The sequence below is a fragment of the Natrix helvetica genome (assembly GCF_964273705.1).
Source record: "Natrix helvetica genome assembly, chromosome: 2".
NCBI lineage: Eukaryota > Metazoa > Chordata > Lepidosauria > Squamata > Natricidae > Natrix > Natrix helvetica.
In genome coordinates this window covers 237,284,259-237,302,214 of record NC_138552.1, presented here as the reverse complement: position 1 = coordinate 237,302,214, position 17,956 = coordinate 237,284,259, and the positions used below count along the sequence as shown (strand labels likewise).

Sequence of the window (17,956 nt, the reverse complement as noted above, 5' to 3'; positions counted from 1 at the left end):
TCAGCTAATAGTCAGCTAGCTATTAGTTGAAGACTACCCAGAAATTTCACCCATTCCACAATATGGTAGCCTGGCTGATGTCTGACCAGTCATCTTGCATGTTGTATGGATGCTGTGGGAGCTTCACTGACTACATTCTGTCTGCATGTGCAATTCAAAGTGCTATTCTTAAAGCTACTGTATATCCCGAACAGCCAGTATCTAAGAGATGGCCTTTCCCAGATAGATTTAACCTGCCTAGTCTGAACAGTTAAAAAGCACCAAGTAAATATCTTCATCTACCTTGAAGTGGAAGGAATGCGGTGGCTCAGTGGCTAAGACACTGAGCTTGTCGATGAGAATGGTTGGCAGTTCAGCAGTTCAAATCCCTAGCACCGCCTAATGGGATGAGCTCCCGTTACTTGTCCCAGCTTCTGCAAACCTAGCAGTTCAAAAGCATGTAAAAATGCAAGTTGAAAAATAGGAACCACTTTGGTGGGAAGGTAACAGTGCTCCGTGCGCCTTCAGCGTTTAGTTATGCTGGCCACATGACCACGGAGATGTCTTCGGACAGCACTGACCCTTACAAAGCACTGGCTTTGTAATGGAGATGAGCACTGCCGCCTATAGTCAGGAACAACTAGCACATATGTGCAAGGGGAACCTTTACCTTACCTTTACCCTGAAGTGGAGGCCCAATGATGGACTTTCTTTGTGAAGGCCATTCTTTTCAGAGAGCAAACATATCCCGTATAGTGAGAAAGGCTCCTACTTCCCCAGCTTTTGAAAGCTGGTAAAACCTAGTTATCCCAGAAGACCTTTAGGATTGACTGTAGAGCAGTGGTTCTCAACCTGTGGGTCGGGACCCCTTTGGGGGTCGAACGAACCTTTCACACGGGTCACCTAAGACCATCGGAAAACACATATTTTCGATGGTCTTAGGAACCGAGACACCAATTTTATGGTTGAGGGTCACCACAACATGAGGAACTGTATTAAAGGGTTGCGGCATTGGGAAGGTTGAGAACCACTGCTGTAGAGTCATCAGTGGCAGTGTTAAATTTGATGTTAATAATATTAATATAATTCAGATCCCTACACTACATTAAAACTATATGGACGAGATGGTAAATCGCTCCTATAAAAAATGAAAATAAATCCTCATGAGGACTGATGAATGTATTTCAAAATCACATATATGTATTCAAATATATATGAATTGTGTGAATATGTGTGAATTTATATTACTATTTTTTTCTTTTGATTTTGTCCTGTTCTTCTTCCTTGTTAATTTCATAATGCTTTAAGTATTTGCCTTTATTGTTCATTCCTTAATTTTTTAAAAAAGCAATCCACTAATTTCCAAAATCCTTTCGTCTAGCTAAAGGCATTTAACCTAGTCACTGATAGGATATCCCAACAGATTTGCAACCCATTTTTGGAAGCAGTATTTTAATATGTTCATCCTTAATAAAAACTTCCTTAAAATGTTATTGTCATAACTCAACACTGGTTTCAACATTCTTGACAGCCGGCATTTTTTAACAAATATTTCAAGTGGATTAAGCATTTCATTGTTTCAAGAATTAATTCCTGTTCAAGGTAACTACTAAAGCACGAAAAGCTCTGGACTTTTAGTCTTGAGGGCTATATTGATTCTAAATTATTATTATAGAATGCTGTACAATATTTTTAAAAATACAGTAAATTTACTAAATATTTGTTTAGGATATATACATAGCTACTACTTTTATTTTATTTATTATGCTACCATTAAAGTTTCAACTGTTTATACTACAAATACACAAAAAAACAGGTATACAGGCAGCTTTTAGTGCATGTATAATGTAATCTCTTTGAAGCTCCCCTGACTTTTCAATTCTTTTTCTAGTCTAGCTTTAATTATAGCCCCATGCAGAGTGGTTACAGTGATCAAATCTGGAGACAGCAACATGTTGCACCACAGTTTTTTTCCTCTGGATAGAAGACTACATCAACCAAAATTGATAAAGGGTCCTTCTGGCTTGTACCTCTAACCAACGATATTCAGATCTAGAAGTACCCTATACATTCTAGATTCTCCATCTGAAAGAATGCAATCCAGTTTAGAACAAGGTGATTTACCACCTTACTGTAAGTATGACCTCTCATAATGAACACCTAGATCTTTTTGGATTCACTTTAACTTGCAAGCAGGCATTTACATGGGCTCACCCCATCATTTTTGGGTGCCAATACTCCTTCAGAGTAGGAGCCTACAAGATGCCATTCCTTGCAGTTCTTATTGGATAGATAATCCCAAGATAACCAAGTCCTAAACCAACTAGCATCTTTGAACTGCTCCTGGAAGCCAAACCAGAAATAGAAGAACTTTTCAAATAGTAGCATCACTCAGGGTTAATTAAATTTACCCTTAACTGTGTGAGCTGCTGCATTGTGGGTCAGCTGTAGCTTCTGGATGGTCTTTAAGAGAAACTTCTGAGACAAACACAGATGGGACTGTTCCAAAGAAAGAGAACTAACTCTGAGAAGGGTCTGCTTCAGGGCCCTGATGTTAGCCTTCTGTCAGCAAACATTTTCTTCTAGGATCTGACTGTACAGGCAGATTCCACTGAGGGTATTTACAGAGTGACTGTCAAATTCCTAATATTATGGACAGTGTATGAGTGGCAGTATGATAATTATACAGTCTATTAACTGGGAAAGTACAATATGTATAAAATTGTGCATGTGGTCACCCAACATGTTCTTCTCCTATCTAGTCTAAAACTACCTAATAAAACTGCCTTCCTCCATTTTGCTCCTAAGTATGTTTATGAAACAACTGTATTTTTTAGGATTCTGGCCCCACAGCACCAAAATCCCATATATAGAGGGAGAATGTGGTAACTTCCAGGAGCCAGATATAAGCTATCTTAGCTGAAACAACAACATGTTTTCTAATAATTTTCAGATGAAATCAGAAAGACTTTGAGGGTGGACAATTAAATAAGGGAATCTTTAACAAAATATTGTAGTGGGATATGCTTCTGTTTAGTATTCCAGCCAATCATTGCATCTTCCAAAATGTTTGTGTATATATGTATATACATATGCTCTATTTTCTCCTTGCCCCATGGGCTTCTAAACAGCCCCCCCCCCAAAAAAAATGGATCTTCAGGACAGCATATGGGAACAATGAAGATTAATCTATCTCCACCATTAGATATTGCTGTTTTAAGTACTAATTCTACTTTAATGTTCTTTGTTGCTTCGTGTAACCTGCACAGAACAATAGAAAACTGAACAGCCTATGAACCATATTAAGTAAACAAACAAATAAATAAATATTCTCTGGTTTAGCTGTCTTTAGAATACTCTCAAGGAAGCAGCTTTTCCTGAGTATTCTGTTTTTTTTAAAGATTATATTTCTGCACATGCCTCTTTTTGTAGGTGATGTTTTCACTTTACAAGGATACTGTATTAGCATTCAACCTTAACATATATGATAAGCTATCTAAGATAATACTATTAGGATAATCAATCTGATAGTCAATAAGGGTCAATATAATTTGATGGCACATAATCATCATTTGGATGAGCTTGACTTTTTATGAACAAGTGCAGCAAACTTCAAGGATATTTTTTTCTATTTAAGTTTAAATAAAAACATGCTCAATATATTAACATTTTGATGATGACAATGCTCTGTTCATTTGTTTTGGCTACAGTGGATGTACATTATTTAATGTCATTCAACATTTGGGATAAAATAGTAATGTGTATACTGAAATGTTCTAAGCTAAACCATACTTTTGTATTAAATGTAATATTAAAATACTATTTTCATATGGAAGAGAGAAAACTGACCCTACATGGATTAATGAAATTGCAGGGGGGGAGCAGGAATTGCTTTTAGTAGAGTGAATTCTTACTTAAATTTAAAAAGTATTTAAGTTATGTTTTGGGAACTGAAATTCAAGCTATGTGGGATAACAAAGTTATAGATTGAAATGTCCATTTTGGAATGAGAATCTTGCCAGATATAAACACTGGAAACAGTGGATACTTGTCAAGTTTTATTTAAGACTTGATTTGAAGGGAAATAAATTTAAACCTTATGTTCAGAACAACTTTCTATTTTATGGAAACATTTTCTCTGAGAAAATTTTTTAACTGTACTGAAAGCAGCTTTAAGAATTTAAATTAGCAAATGGAGAAGGAATATTTCAAAAGAAATAAAAACAGGCAACAGAGGAAGTAGGATAATAGGAAAGGCACTCATCCTCCAAGACAGGAACTAAAATGCGCTGAAGAGGATTAAATGCAACAAAGAGGTGTAGTTACTACACTGAGAAGCAACACAAAGGAAAACTTTGTGCTGGCATGGGAGGTGCTTGGCATGGGAACAGGTAAGTATTTGGGGGAAGCAGGGAAAAGACAGTAGGATATGCTGCATTACCCAAGGGCAGTCTGTATGGATATCAAATGCAACTCACACCAATGAGCAATCACATCTTTTTAAAGTGATGCTCACCCACCAAATGATATTCATGTTTCTAGCTTTCTCACACATCATTTACTATATACTTTATACTAGAGTCATCCAGTCCTCACTCCTCTTGTGTCCTTACAGCAGCAATGAAGTACCAGTAATTCTGACCGAGTTGCTTAGTCATTTCAACAAACTGCAATTTATTTTATGAACAAGATATCTAAGTCACAAAAATAGACTGGGGGAGGGCAGATGGAGAAAAGATAGAGCTAATATTCAACAGGTCTAAAAGTTTAATTTCGTTTTTGCTAGTTGGAAAGTTAATTGTCAATTCACAAAGCATCCCTTACCTGCTCTCGGGTTGCCATAGGCAGGGGGGATGGGAAAACGAACTTTGCAGCTGCAGTGAGGCAGTAAGTCAGTCAAAACAAAAGCACATTCCATCAATCTTTCTGTCAAAGCTGTCTCCGGGGTTACTCACAGTGGCCGGAGGGGAGTGATCTTTACAACCTGCGAAATTGCTGGAGAATGTGATTGATGACACACCTTGGAGGGAGGGGGGAAACAGGATCAGAGCTGGAATGCAAATTACGTGGGGTCAGAGTTGGCTTCACTTGGAACAAGCTCCTAATAAATAACTGGAATTCTTTTGAAGCTTGGCTTGAGGCTCGTGATTTAATTAGGGCATCCTTGGAACCCTGACATTAATATGATCTAGTTTACAAAACTACATCAACTCTTGCTTCTTGCCAGAAAAAAGGTGTCCTCTCCCTCAAGTCTACTGGAACAATTATTTTACAATACAAATAATAAATACATTTTAGACAAAAACTTTACTTGCTAAGAGTTACGGGCTCATACAAGTAGCCCTCAACTTACAACCATTTCTTTAGTGACTGTTCAAAGTTGCAACAGCACTGAAAAAGGGCGTTGGTACTTACCTGATACGCCTCTTCTCATAGTGGGGGAGGAGTATACAGACTGGGTTAACCTTGTCCTTTCATTGATTGGACTGAGTCGGATAAGCTCTTTGGGAACGCCCACTGACCACCAGGTACTACCCAGTTATCGGCGAAGAACTCTATCCGACTCGTTGTACCATTCACTCCAGACTTCTTAAAACATATATTATCTTTTATTGTATCAAACAACAACATAACTTAAAAATCATCTACATAACACTTTATCAACATAACATTGTCAGGGAGAGGCTGGATACTCCTCCCCCACTATGAGAAAAGGCGTATCAGGTAAATACCAACACCCTTTCTCCATAGTGAGGGGGAGGAGTATCCAGACTGGGAAGCACCAAAGCCTACACATCCCTAGGGAGGGAGACCCCTGAGGCCCATGCCTCCCCCCACTCATGCCTGGTGAGGCGTGGTCCCCGCCCTATGGACCGCTTGCAACACCCTGTGGCCAAAAGAGGCCTCTGCCGAAGCAAAGGAGTCCAGTTTATAGTTCCTTACGAAAGGTGAAGGGGAAGCCCACGTGGCTGCCCTGCAGATTTCGGCCAAAGAAGCCTGCGTGGCCCAGGCCGTAGAAGTGGCTGCGCTCTGCGTGGAATGAGCAGTGATGCGGCCTGGCGTGGACAGGCCCTGTGACTGATAGGCAGTGGCAATACAGGATTGCAACCACCTGCCTATAGTTGTGGAGGTCATCTTTTTCCCCAGAGTCCCCAGCTGGAAGGAAACGAACAGGGCTTTGGATTTCCTGCTTGGCCTGGTTCTCCTGAGGTAAATCCTCAGAGCCCTCCTTACGTCCAGAGTGTGCCACTTCTTCTCTAATGGGTGAGAAGGGTCTGGACAGAAGTTGGGCAAGATCAATTCCTGTGCTCGATGGAAGCAGGTGCACACCTTGGGGATGAAGGACGGATCCAACCGCAACACCACTCTGTCCTGGTGGAACACATAGAGATCCTCCCTGGTGGACAGTGCTTGCAGTTCGGATATCCTTCTGGCAGAGGTGATAGCCACCAGGAAGGCCACCTTAAGGATCAGGAACTTAAGGGAAACAGTGCTTAAAGGCTCAAACGGAGCGCCTTGCAGAGCATCCAGTACTCTGTGTAAATCCCAGGACAGGTACCTGTGTACCGTAGGCGGTTTGAGATTGGAAGCCCCCTTAAGGAATTGCTTGACCATGGGGTGGTGAGTCAAGCTCTAGTTCCTGCCACACAAGAGAATTGATGAAATGGCTGAAACCTGCCTCCTGATCATGTTGGGAGCCAACCCCCTGTCCAGGCCCGCCTGGAGAAATTCCAAGACCTGTGGCACCATGGTCTGAATGGGATCGTGCCCCCGGGAGCTGCACCATGAGAACACATGCCATGTGGCGCCGTAGATGTGCTCAGTGGAGGGCCTGGATGGTTTGTATCACCTTGGGGGAGAAGAGGTCTCTCCTGAGGATGTTCCGCTCAAACGCCAGGCGGTCAGCTGGAGCCATTGAGGGTCTGGGTGCTCCAGAGACCCCTGGCTGAGGGATATCTTCTCCTGGGGAATTCTCCAGGGCCTCTCCACTGATAGAGACTGGAGATCTGCAAACCACGGCCTGCGGGGCCAGTGAGGGGCCAACAGAACCAGTTCCGCCCTCTCCTGCAGGACCTTCCATATGACCTTGGGGATCAGGTAACGGCGGAAAGGCATACAGTAGACCCCTGGGCCAGGGGCACCGCCCCCTGTGTCCGGTACCTGGAGAAGAACCTCGGGAGCTGGGCGTTGAAAGAAGTGGCAAAGAGGTCAACCCCCGGGCGTCCGAAGCGCTCCACCACCTCTTCGAAGATCACTGGCTGCAGCCGCCATTCCGCATTTTCCACCTCGGCCCAGCTGAGCCAGTCGGCTCTGGTGTTGTCCACCCCCGCTATGTGCTCTGCCCTCAGAGATCGGAGGTTCCTTTCGGCCCACAGCCCCAGCCGCCTGGCTTCCTGCATGAGAGCCCTCGATCTGGTCCCCCCATCTGTTTATGTGGGCCTTGGTGGTGATATTGTCTGTGAGGACTAATATGTGACGGCCCCTGACTGAGCGATGGAAGTGTAAGAGGGCCAGGCGGACCGCCCTGAGCTCCGGCCAGTTGATGCTGTGAGTCCCCTCCGCCTGAGACCAGTGTCCTTGCGCCATCTGAGCCTACAGATGTGCGCCCCACCCGCTCAGGCTGGCATCCGTAGTTACCGTTATGCGGTCTGGTGTCCAAAAGGTCCCACCCTTTGTGATCACCAGGGACTTCCACCAAGACAGGGATCGGGTAACTTCTGCTGGAATAAGTACCTTGGACTGAGAGTAGCTCATGTGCCTCCGCTGGAACGGCAAAAGGAACCTTTGGAGGACTCTGGTGTGGAGGCGAGCCCACGGGACGATGCCGATAGCTGAGACCATGGTACCCAGCAGTTTGGAAAGGATGGCTAAGGATACCCTGTGCTCCCTGGCTACAAAGGTGGCTAGCTGCCTGAGGGCTATCTGTCTTTCTGGCGACAGATAGACCGTGCCTGTCTGGGTATCTATTAGGGCCCCTAGATGGATCAGGCTAGCAGAGGGGTGGGGGTGGCTCTTAGCCATGTTCGCCAAGAACCCGTGGTCTCTCAGGACTGCCATGGTGATATCTAAGTCCCTTAGGGCACCTTCAAAGGAAGATGACTGTAGTAACAGGTCATCTAGGTAACATTGAATGCGTACCGGTACCTGTCTCAGGCGTGCTGCCAGAGCTGCCATGACCTTAGTGAATACCCTCGGGGCCGAAGACAGCCCAAAGGGCAGGGACCGGTACTTAAAGTGGTGCCCCAGGTAGCAGAACCTGAGATATCTACGGTGCTCCCTGGCAATGGGAATGTGCAGGTAGGCCTCCATGAGGTCTATGGATGTTAGAAGGTCCCCCTGCCTAATCCCTTCCAATATGGAGTGCAGAGAGTGCATCTTGAACCTCCTATATCGGATATAGCGGTTCAGGCGCTTCAGATCCAGAATTGCCCTCCAGCCCCCCGAAGCCTTGGGGATGACAAAAAGGATGGAGTAGTGTCCCTGACCCTGCTGCTCTGGAGCTGAATGGCCCTAATCTCCAACAGGTGCTGGATGGCCTCCTGCATCAGCAGCTTCCGGGTCGGGTTGTTAGAGACCAGACATATTCGGAAGAAACTCGGGGGGTTGGACAGAAACTCTAACGAAAGGCCATCCTGCACCCACTTATCGGAGGAGGAGAGGTCCCAGCAGTCAGTGAAGTATGCCAAGCGCCCCCCGATGGGAGAAGAGCTGGACCTAGACTTAGTTTTTGCGGAAGGAGCGCCCCCCTCGAAAGGGCCGCTTTTGCTGCCTGCCTCTCTGTTGCCTGTCTGGGTATCTCTGCCTGGCAGAGAATTCCCCCCCGTACTGTCTGTTCCCCGAGTACCCCGCCTCTGATCCCCTAAAGGAGTCCTGACCACAAAAGAAGGAGCCAGAGTCTTGACCCCGGGAGTAGGAGCGTCTGGGGTACGGCGCCGTTCTGAAGCTGCCCTTCTTCGGGGCGGTGGGAAGGACCTTCCTCTTGTCCTTATTCTCGATTAGGAACGGCTCCAGTGCTGGTCCAAAGAGGGCGTCTCCTGTGAAGGGAGCTGATGCCAATCGCCACTTGTGACGGATGTCTGCCTGCCAGTGTGGTAGCCACAGCAGTCTGCGGGAAGCCACCGAAGAAGCAATTGCCCTGGAGGCAAACCTGGCTGCAGCTAGGGTGGCATCTGACGAAAACTGGATGGCCGCCACCAGCTTGTTGATGTCCTGATGGGCTTGGACATCTGTTATAGGTGTACGCTGCTGCAGCTCCTGCAGCCACAGCAAGGAAGAGCGGTTGATGAAGGAGGCTGTGGTGGCTGCTTTCACTGCCCAGGCGGCCGCCTGATGACCCCTCTGCAAGATGAGGTCCGCCTTCTTGTCCTCCAACTTTAAGGCATCTTCTGGTTCCCCTGGCAGGTTGGTAGTTGTGTGCAGAGCCACGACCGGAGTGTCGATGGAGGGTTGTGCCAACGTCTTCGCCATCTCCTGGTCCATGTTAAAGAAGACCCTGTCTGTGGATAAAGGCAAAGGGCCCGCAGTGGGGGATGCCCACTTGCGTTTGACCAGGTCAAGGAAGGCCTTGGGCGTAGGTATCGTGTCCGCCTCGATGATCTGCTCATCAAAAATGTTCTCCGCTGAGAAGCCCTGGCATGGAGGTGGAGCCTCTGTAGCTTTGCTGCCCAGCTTGGCTGCTGTCTTGGCCTTGAAAAGCAGATGGTCAACTGTCCAGTGAGTGGACTGAGCCAATAACTGGGTAGTACCTGGTGACCAGTGGGCGTTCCCAAAGAGCTTTTCTGACTCAGTCCAATCAGTGAGAGGACAAGGTTAACCCAGTCTGGATACTCCTCCCCCTCACTATGGAGAAAAATGATTTATGACAATTTTTCACACAACCTTGCAACATCCCCATCGTCACATGATCAAAATTCATCCACTTGGTAACTGGCATGTATTTGTAACGGTTACGGTGTCCCAGGGTCATATGATGACCTTTTGTGACTTTCTGACAAGCAAACATAATTTAATCAACATTTATTTATAAAATGAATGGAAAAATGCCATTACAGAATCTACGTCTACTTCTTCCAAAAGGCTGCACTACATAATTCAAAATGCTGTGTTTATAAGAAACTAAACGATTTTTAAACAGTCTGAAACAAAATTGTCACTGATAAGCAATTATCTTTTTCTTCTCTATACTGCCTGTTCATAGACCATTCTTTCCATGAATTATTTGCAATTCTTGACTTGCATAAGACTTGTATAAATAAGTCCTGGGAAGCATTTAAGGAAAAAGATTCTCAAAGCATTTCTGAATAGAATACGCTCAACAATGTTCAAATTACTCTTTGCCTTGCAGACAGGTTTTAAGAAATCTAAAAAAGGAAGATATTTAAGAATCTGGATTATTTCTGAAATAATCATATAATTGTCCAGCAGACTTGAAATGTTTCAGGTTACCTTTCAACAATTTTATAAGTCTACAATGGCTAATGGAATCATTTTATCATCATGGCTGTTCCTGCAAAATTACTGCTTTATAAAACACCCATTTCCCTAATACAATTTGATAAAATTAACAAAAAATTAACTTGCCAAAAACTTAAATATAAACTTCAAAACAAAACAATCACTCTTTTGAATTCATGTTCATTCTTTTGCAATCATTTATTGAAGGAAAATTAATGATATTTAGAGAAACACAAATATAGGCAAAACACAGCATACATTGAAAACAAACTGAGTAGATATAACTGCGAAGTCATGTATTCCATGAATTCAAACATGGGAGCCTCATGCTTGTACACCTATACTGATTTATCTAAATAAAGTTAAAAATTTCAGAGGAATATTTCATAGGTTATCTAAGGGACTGTCTCTTGCTGGCCACATCTACCTGACCCATTAGAACGGGGAGGCCGGGAATGTTGCTGGTCCCATCCCCGAAGAAGATACACCTGGTGAGATCCAGAAGAAGGGCCTTCTCTGTGGTGGCTCCCTCTCTCTGGAACATCATTCCCCTGGAGATTAGAACGGCTCCTAATACTCTTCCAGAAGGTGCTGAAGACCTGGTTCTGCCAACGGGCCTGGGGAACCCCAGAGTGGGATGGAGCCTATTAAATGGCTCATGTGATCGGCTGTCGCTGGGGGAGGAGGTGTGTGTGGGGGAATGATTTTATTACATTAATTTATTTGATTTTTTAATTAGTTTTATTATTTTTAGATGTGGTTTTTATATTATGTAAGCCACCTTGAGTCGCCATGGGCGAATTGGTGGCAATATACATTTAATAATATAATAAATAAATGAATAAAATATGGAAAAGTACTGTAACAGGAAGACTTCCCTACTTATTTATTTCTCTTCACAACTTAGAAACCCAATTTCTAATATTCCAAAAAAGTAATTTAAAAAATTGGACAATTAGAACCAGGCCACCACTGTGGGTGAGACAAACTACACAACCCAGTTTGACCTTGAAAAAGCTAAAGAGGGTCAAACCCGGTTAGTACTTGAATGAGATAAGGAAGTCCAAGGTTTTCAAATATTCGGCCAAAATGCAAAGAGCCACAAAAACTGCAGGACAGGAACAAAAATTAATCTTTCTTCTGAGTGATTTTGACTGCAAGAATGATACACTTTGAAGAATAAAAGAAATAACAAATTAGCTAGATTTCATCATAAATGAAAAGCTATTGCCTCTCTCTCTCTCTCTCTCAGCATATTTTTGATTTCTTTAAAGATATTTGCAGAAAGCCTAAAGATTATATCAGATATTATGCAAGGAGATTTGTGCTCATGGAGTGGGCATTCCTAAATTCCTTCTGTTCTGTCCCCATTCCCAAAATTGCTTTAGAAATTTCTCCAATCCACAAATATAAAGAACACACAAGAACATATTAGGAAACTGATTCCACGAGCTTATTCTGTTAGACTGGGTATTACTGAACCAACTTATTTTGCAGCAGTATTTTGAATAATGTTAAGAAAAGCCCATTCACTGGCAATATAACTAGCACCATAGATTTCTTTTTTATCTCTATTACAGTGCTGCCTATATGATGCTCATTGTTCTCAAACTGAGAGCATTTTCTCCACAAAGAATCCTAAGTGAATAGCTCTTCATATAAAAGGGCTTCATATACTTGAAACACAGGCATCTAACACTGAAATACAAATTTAGAACTGAAGGCATAGTTCTGCTTCAGGAGATTTAAGGGCAATGAAGAAAAAATATACACACAAGGCAAGAAATCTGGGACAAATGCAACTGAAAACAATTAATTTCAAAAGATGTCAAACACTTTTACACAATCTGTTTATCTCCCAATCAGTGCAACCATCGCCCACGGATTAAGTCCAGAATCCTTGGCAAGAAACATATTGGTCTACAATCCTAACCCTACAATCCTAACCCTATACTGAGGAATTCTGGGAATTGAAGTCCACAAAACGTAAACATGCTAAGGTTGAGAAACACTGTTCTAGTTCCTTCCATAAGCCTAATTAGGCAAGACTGTGGATCATTTACACTATCTATTTACATGACCAATCAAAATTATAACAGGCACCCCAAAAGCTAACAAATTTTTCGGAGTATAAGACGCACCAAGATTTTGAAGAGGCAAATTTAAAAAAAAAGGTTTTGCATTCTGCAGACCTCCCAAAAATGGTCCGTTTTTTTGCAAAAACGGGCCCATTTTTTGTCAAAAAAGGGGGGGGCATGGATAGCCTTTAGGAGGTTTATAGAGTGCTTCTGGGGATTGGGGGGGCACAAATGAACAAAAACGTCCCGTTTTTCGCTCATTTTTGCCCTCCCCAGCCCCATGGAGCACTCTACAAGCCTCCTAAAGGTTCTGCACAGCCATTTTTTCCAAGGGGGCGGGGTTTCAGGAGGCCAAAATGCTGTATTCAGTGTATAAGATGCACCAGATTTTCACTTTTTTGAGGGAAAAAGGTGTGTCTTATACTCCGAAAAATACGGTTTTCTCAACCTGATTTTGAAGTTCTGATGTGGTTCCCCCTGCAATCACATAACCACACTTTGGCATTTAGCAACAGTTTGTATTAGCAGCCATTTGCAATGCTGTACAGTCACATGACTGTTATTTATGATTGTTTTGTTGGAAACTGATGTTTACTTCCTGTTTCCAGCAAAAACGCACCATAGCAAACGATGAGTTTACTTAACAACTGCCATATCTGCTTAAGTACCACCATGAAAAATGTCTGGCTGCATGAAGCAGAGTGTCATCTGTCCATGCCAAGTTAGGTTCTTGGCAGTCTCATGCCACTGCATTCTGTATCAGTTGAAATTTCAGAGTAATATTCAGTGACAGTTCCATACAGAATGCATTGCAATAGTCAGGCCATGAGGTCACAAGACATCTGTAGACTACATTGCAGTAGTAAATGACAGGGACATACGTGACTATCTGGAGGGGCATTCAATCCAGGATGCGACACAAAAGGCAAAGCTACCACCCACTCTTCATGATGAGAGAGGTTGTTGAAGTTTTTTGCATCTAAACTAACAGTCTGCTGGTGAGAATCATGTACAGTATTTACATAACTACATCAGCAATACAAGGCAACACCTTGAAGGAGGTTGCTTCAGGCCACAGAATAAAAACAAAAAGGAGGTAAGATGAAATTCAACATTCTAGGTGAAAATGAACACTGGACATTCAGGCTTAAGTTTTAAACAGTAACAGTCAGAACTAGCACAACTATGTCTTTAAAGTAAATCTTAAGCAGAAAGCTCATTTTTCTAATTTCCCTTTTAGTTACATTTCCTTTCAATTCAGTATGACTTCAAAGTAGACCTGAAAATAACCGAATAACAGAGTTGGAAGGGACCTTGGAGGTCTTCTAGCCCAACCCCCTGATCAAGCAGGAAACCCTATGCCATTTCAGACAAATGCTTGCCCAAACCCTTCTTGGGGATACATCCACAGAAAAAGAAACACTCAAAGGATATCCACAGAAAAGCAACACCCCAAAGTATCTAAAATATACCCAATCCAAATAAAAACAAGAATCTGATACTTTACCAGAAAATCATAGCTATTTATCTGTGCTAATAATTTCATAAGGAAAAAGTCTGGCTACTACTCTGTGAGGTAAGGTGTCACAGCCCAAATGCACCTTCTTTGAGGGGGTTCGCTTCACCAGCCCTTCTCCCAGAGGGCTTTGAGAGTGTTTGTGCAAAGATTAAGCACCTAAACCTATCGTCCATCTGTCTGATTTTACAGCAGTGTAGTAATTTCAACAAATTGGGCCAGATTAGTAGAAATTTGCTGACCATCTTAAAGATATGATGCTTTGTAATAGCCAAAGAAAATGCCATATTAGTCTGTTATTGGCAACTCAGACTAGATCCTCTTCTTCGGATTCCGACAATCCTATTCAGTTCCTTCTCCTAAGAGCCTAAAATGACATCTCACAACAATGATAAGAAATATGCACCACTACGATCGAAATGCCAAGTCCCGTCATTTCAGCAGGGCTTTTTACTTGTCAAAATTCAACACTCCCCCCCCCACCCCCATCTCCAGTAATCGCTGCCTCGAAGAAAACGAAGGAGCTTCCCTTGAGGACCTCGCCTACCTTTTATTAATGGACTATGAACGTAGGTAGCACAGGTTATTAATCACAGCAGGCCTACTCCTGGATCCCTGCTTGTCTATCAAGCAGTCCCCGCCTCTCCTCCGCCCCCCCCCCCCCTTGCTTTTAAAAGATCGGCTTCTTTACAGCTACCCCTCGAGGACGGTTGGACCGGTGGGTGGGGGCGGGGGGGGGCGGGGGGGGCGGGAGGGGGGCGGGGGGGGCGGGAGGGGGGCGGGCGAACAGGGTGGAGCCGAAGGAACCCCCGTGTCGAGGACGCCTGACCGCCTGCCCTCCGTATTCCCTCACCGCCGTCTTCCTCACCGACAACTTTCCAAGGAGGGAGAGAAGGCTGCGGCGCTTCCAAATTCAAGCCGAGCCGACGCCCGGTTCCACTCAGCCTGTGCAGCCCGCCATCTTCGATTGGCCGAAATACAACGCTCGACCCTGACGCGTTGCATTTTGGGTAGCGAGAGCTGCGGAGGAGAGGCGAGCGGCGTTCCAGATGTAGCGGGTGGTGAGACCTGGCGTGGGCGCCGAGGCAACCCCTGGGGCTGACCTAAATCTGTACTCATATTCGAAATGGGACGATACAGGCAGTCCTCCACTTGCAGAGGTTCATGTAGTGACCGTTCGAAGTTACAACGTGACATGGCCATTTTTCACACTTACGACCGTTGCAGCATTCCCCATGTTCACGTGATTTACATTTGGATGTTTCATATTATTCTAGAATTTAGAATTCTTTATTGGCCAAGTGTGATTGTACACACAAGGAATTTTTCTTTGGTGCATATTTAGTCCCATATTTAGGACGTTTGTAGTGTCCTGGGACCATGTGATCCCCTTTGGCGGTCCTCTGCCAAGCCAAGTCAATGGGGAAGCCAGGAGTTGTCTCACTTAACAACCATGTTACTAATTTGACAACTGCAGTGATTCACTTAACACAGGTGGCAAGAAAAGTCATAAAATGGGGCAAAACTTACTTAATTGCTCACTTAGCAACATAAATTCTAGACTCAATTGTGGTCGTAACTTGAGGATTACCTGTATTTTCCCAGGGCGAAAGTTTAGATCAGGTTTCTCCAATCTGGAGCCGTTCAGATGGCTTTGGGTTATAGCAACACCATTCATGGGAGAACAATGGGGAATTTAGCATGCAGCATTTCAAAGACTTTAAATTGAGAAAGCTTGATTTAGGCATTGGTGCATCTATCCAGTATTGTGTTTCAATGTATTACACTGATGCTAAATTCTGTCCTGAGTTTTACTACGGTTACAGAATTGAACTGATGTACTTGAGTCATTTTGAGTACTGAATTTTAGGCTCTTGTGCTGAAGAATTCAGGTGCTTAATCTTTGCATAAATGCTGGTGTCTCCTGGATCCAATCCTGGAAGTCCTGAATCAGTTGTAACCAATTGCAGTTTGATCCTGACCTGCTCAAAATTGATTCAGCCTTCTATTCTTCCAAGGTCGGTAAAATGAGGAACCAAATTGTTGTAGGTAATATGCTGACTCTGTAAACCATATAGAAAGGGCTGTGAAATACTATGAAGTGGTATATAAGTCAAAACGTTATTGTTATTGCTATCATTGGAATTCCCAACCATCAGTATTTGTTTTTAACAACCCGTATACCGGGATGGACTGAGGCCACTATTTCTTCTATAATAGCTTCAGTTTCTTCACCCTTGTTCAGACCTGAACTACTTCCAAAGAGGAAAATGGTAATGAATTTCCAAATATTAATAAGATCTAGCTGAGTAAGCAGAGACATTTGTCAAGGTTTCCACACATCAATCCTGTATTAATTCTTCCCAAGCTCAAGGCCAAAAGAATCAAATTGTCCATTCCATTACACATGAAGCTTTTATATTTGGTCAGTAGCGTATCATCATTTACTCCTAGAAGTATTATTTTGGAGTTACCAAATGTTTGTTAATTCATTTTAGAAGACTGTTTTTGAATGGTTTTTTTTTTAATATAAAGAAGGGGTTTGGACAATCAGCTCAAAAGTGAATCAGTAATCCCAAAGAAAAACACAGACAATGGAAAAAATGGCAAACTTGGATTGAGATGCCAAGATAGATGTAAACTTAAAAGTCACAGGAACACTCAAGAACATGGCAATGACTGAAAAGACAAGCAAGTATAGTAAAAGCAAAAGCTTGACAGTCATGGCCTTGTAATCACCCTGGATCATCTCTTAGAGTGAACTCATTGGAAGGCTTAAACCATCTGCTACTGTAGCAACGATGAAACTCATGAAACCTAAACTTGTAGAGGAACTTAAATGTCTGCCACCTTGAGTTATTGTATCTAGCTTTTATTATTTTTACAAATAACAGTTTATTATTTATAAAATGTATTGGCCACCCATCTTACCATAGCATAACTCTGGGCGGCTTACAGTTACATCTTAATGAAAACATAAAATGTTAAAATCAAACCTTACAATGAAAGAGACATGGGGAGGGCAGTGACGGAGTGGGGGAGAGTCGGAATGCTGGGGCTGATGCGACCCGCAGCAAGCATCTTCTGCCGCCATGACTGGTAGGGTGAGATGGTCCCTCAAGTAACCTGGACCCATGGCATAAAGTCTTTAAAGGTGATCACCAACACTTTGCACCTGGAAGAGCACCAGTAACTAGTGCAGCTCACAGAGCTTTGGTGTCACACACCCTCACCCAAACTATCCACGCTGCCGCACTCTGCACCAGCTGTAATTCCTGAATACTCTTTAAGGGTAGCCCCATGTAGAGCACATTAAAATAGTCCAGTCATGAGATGACTAGGGACTGAACAGCTGAGCACAGGGAATCCTGGTCCAAGAAAGACTGCAACTGGTTGCGTAAAGGTTCCTAGCCACAACTGCCTAGAGTAGAGGAGAAGAGAAGAGAAGAGTTGGAAGGGACCTTAGAGTTCTTTTAGTCCAACACCCTGCTCAGGCAGGAAACCCTACCATTTTAGACAAATGATTGTCCAATCTTTTCTTAAAAACTTCCAGTGTTGGAACATTCACAACTTCTGGAGGCAAGTTGTTCCACTGATTAATTGTTCTAACTGTCAAGAAAGTTCTTCTTAGTTCTAGATTACTTCCCTCCTTGATTAGTTTCCATCCATTGCTTATTGTCCTGCCTTGGAGAATAATAATGCTCATGGCACCCAAGCATTATGGTGCTGGAACCTCACTAGTGATAATAAAGGCAGCCATAGCTAGCTATAAGGATGACAAGAGGTCTGTTGTGAGGTCATGATTACTACAGACAATTACACATACAAGTATGTACAGGATGGACTTTGTGTCACAAGTCACTATGTACCTTTCACCCTTGCTTCCTTCACCACCACCATCCCCATGACAATATAGATTGCATCTTAT

General features: G+C 43.4%; 1 protein-coding gene across 5 annotated transcripts in view; it reads right to left on the bottom strand.

Moving 5' to 3' along the window:
• Positions 1-15,040, bottom strand: part of LCLAT1 (lysocardiolipin acyltransferase 1) — a 79,413-nt gene extending 64,373 nt beyond the window's left edge. The window contains exon 1 of one of the 5 annotated variants that reach the window (XM_081942291.1): positions 14,897-15,040. In XM_081942291.1, coding sequence (XP_081798417.1) covers positions 14,897-15,033 — 137 coding nt within the window. In that variant the 5' untranslated portion in view covers positions 15,034-15,040. Of the gene's footprint in view, positions 1-282; positions 405-14,575; positions 14,671-14,725; positions 14,774-14,896 lie in introns of those variants that run through there. The other 4 variants (XM_081942287.1, XM_081942288.1, XM_081942290.1 and 1 more) reach the window with 4 other exon arrangements.
• Between the last annotated feature and the right edge of the window lie 2,916 nt (positions 15,041-17,956).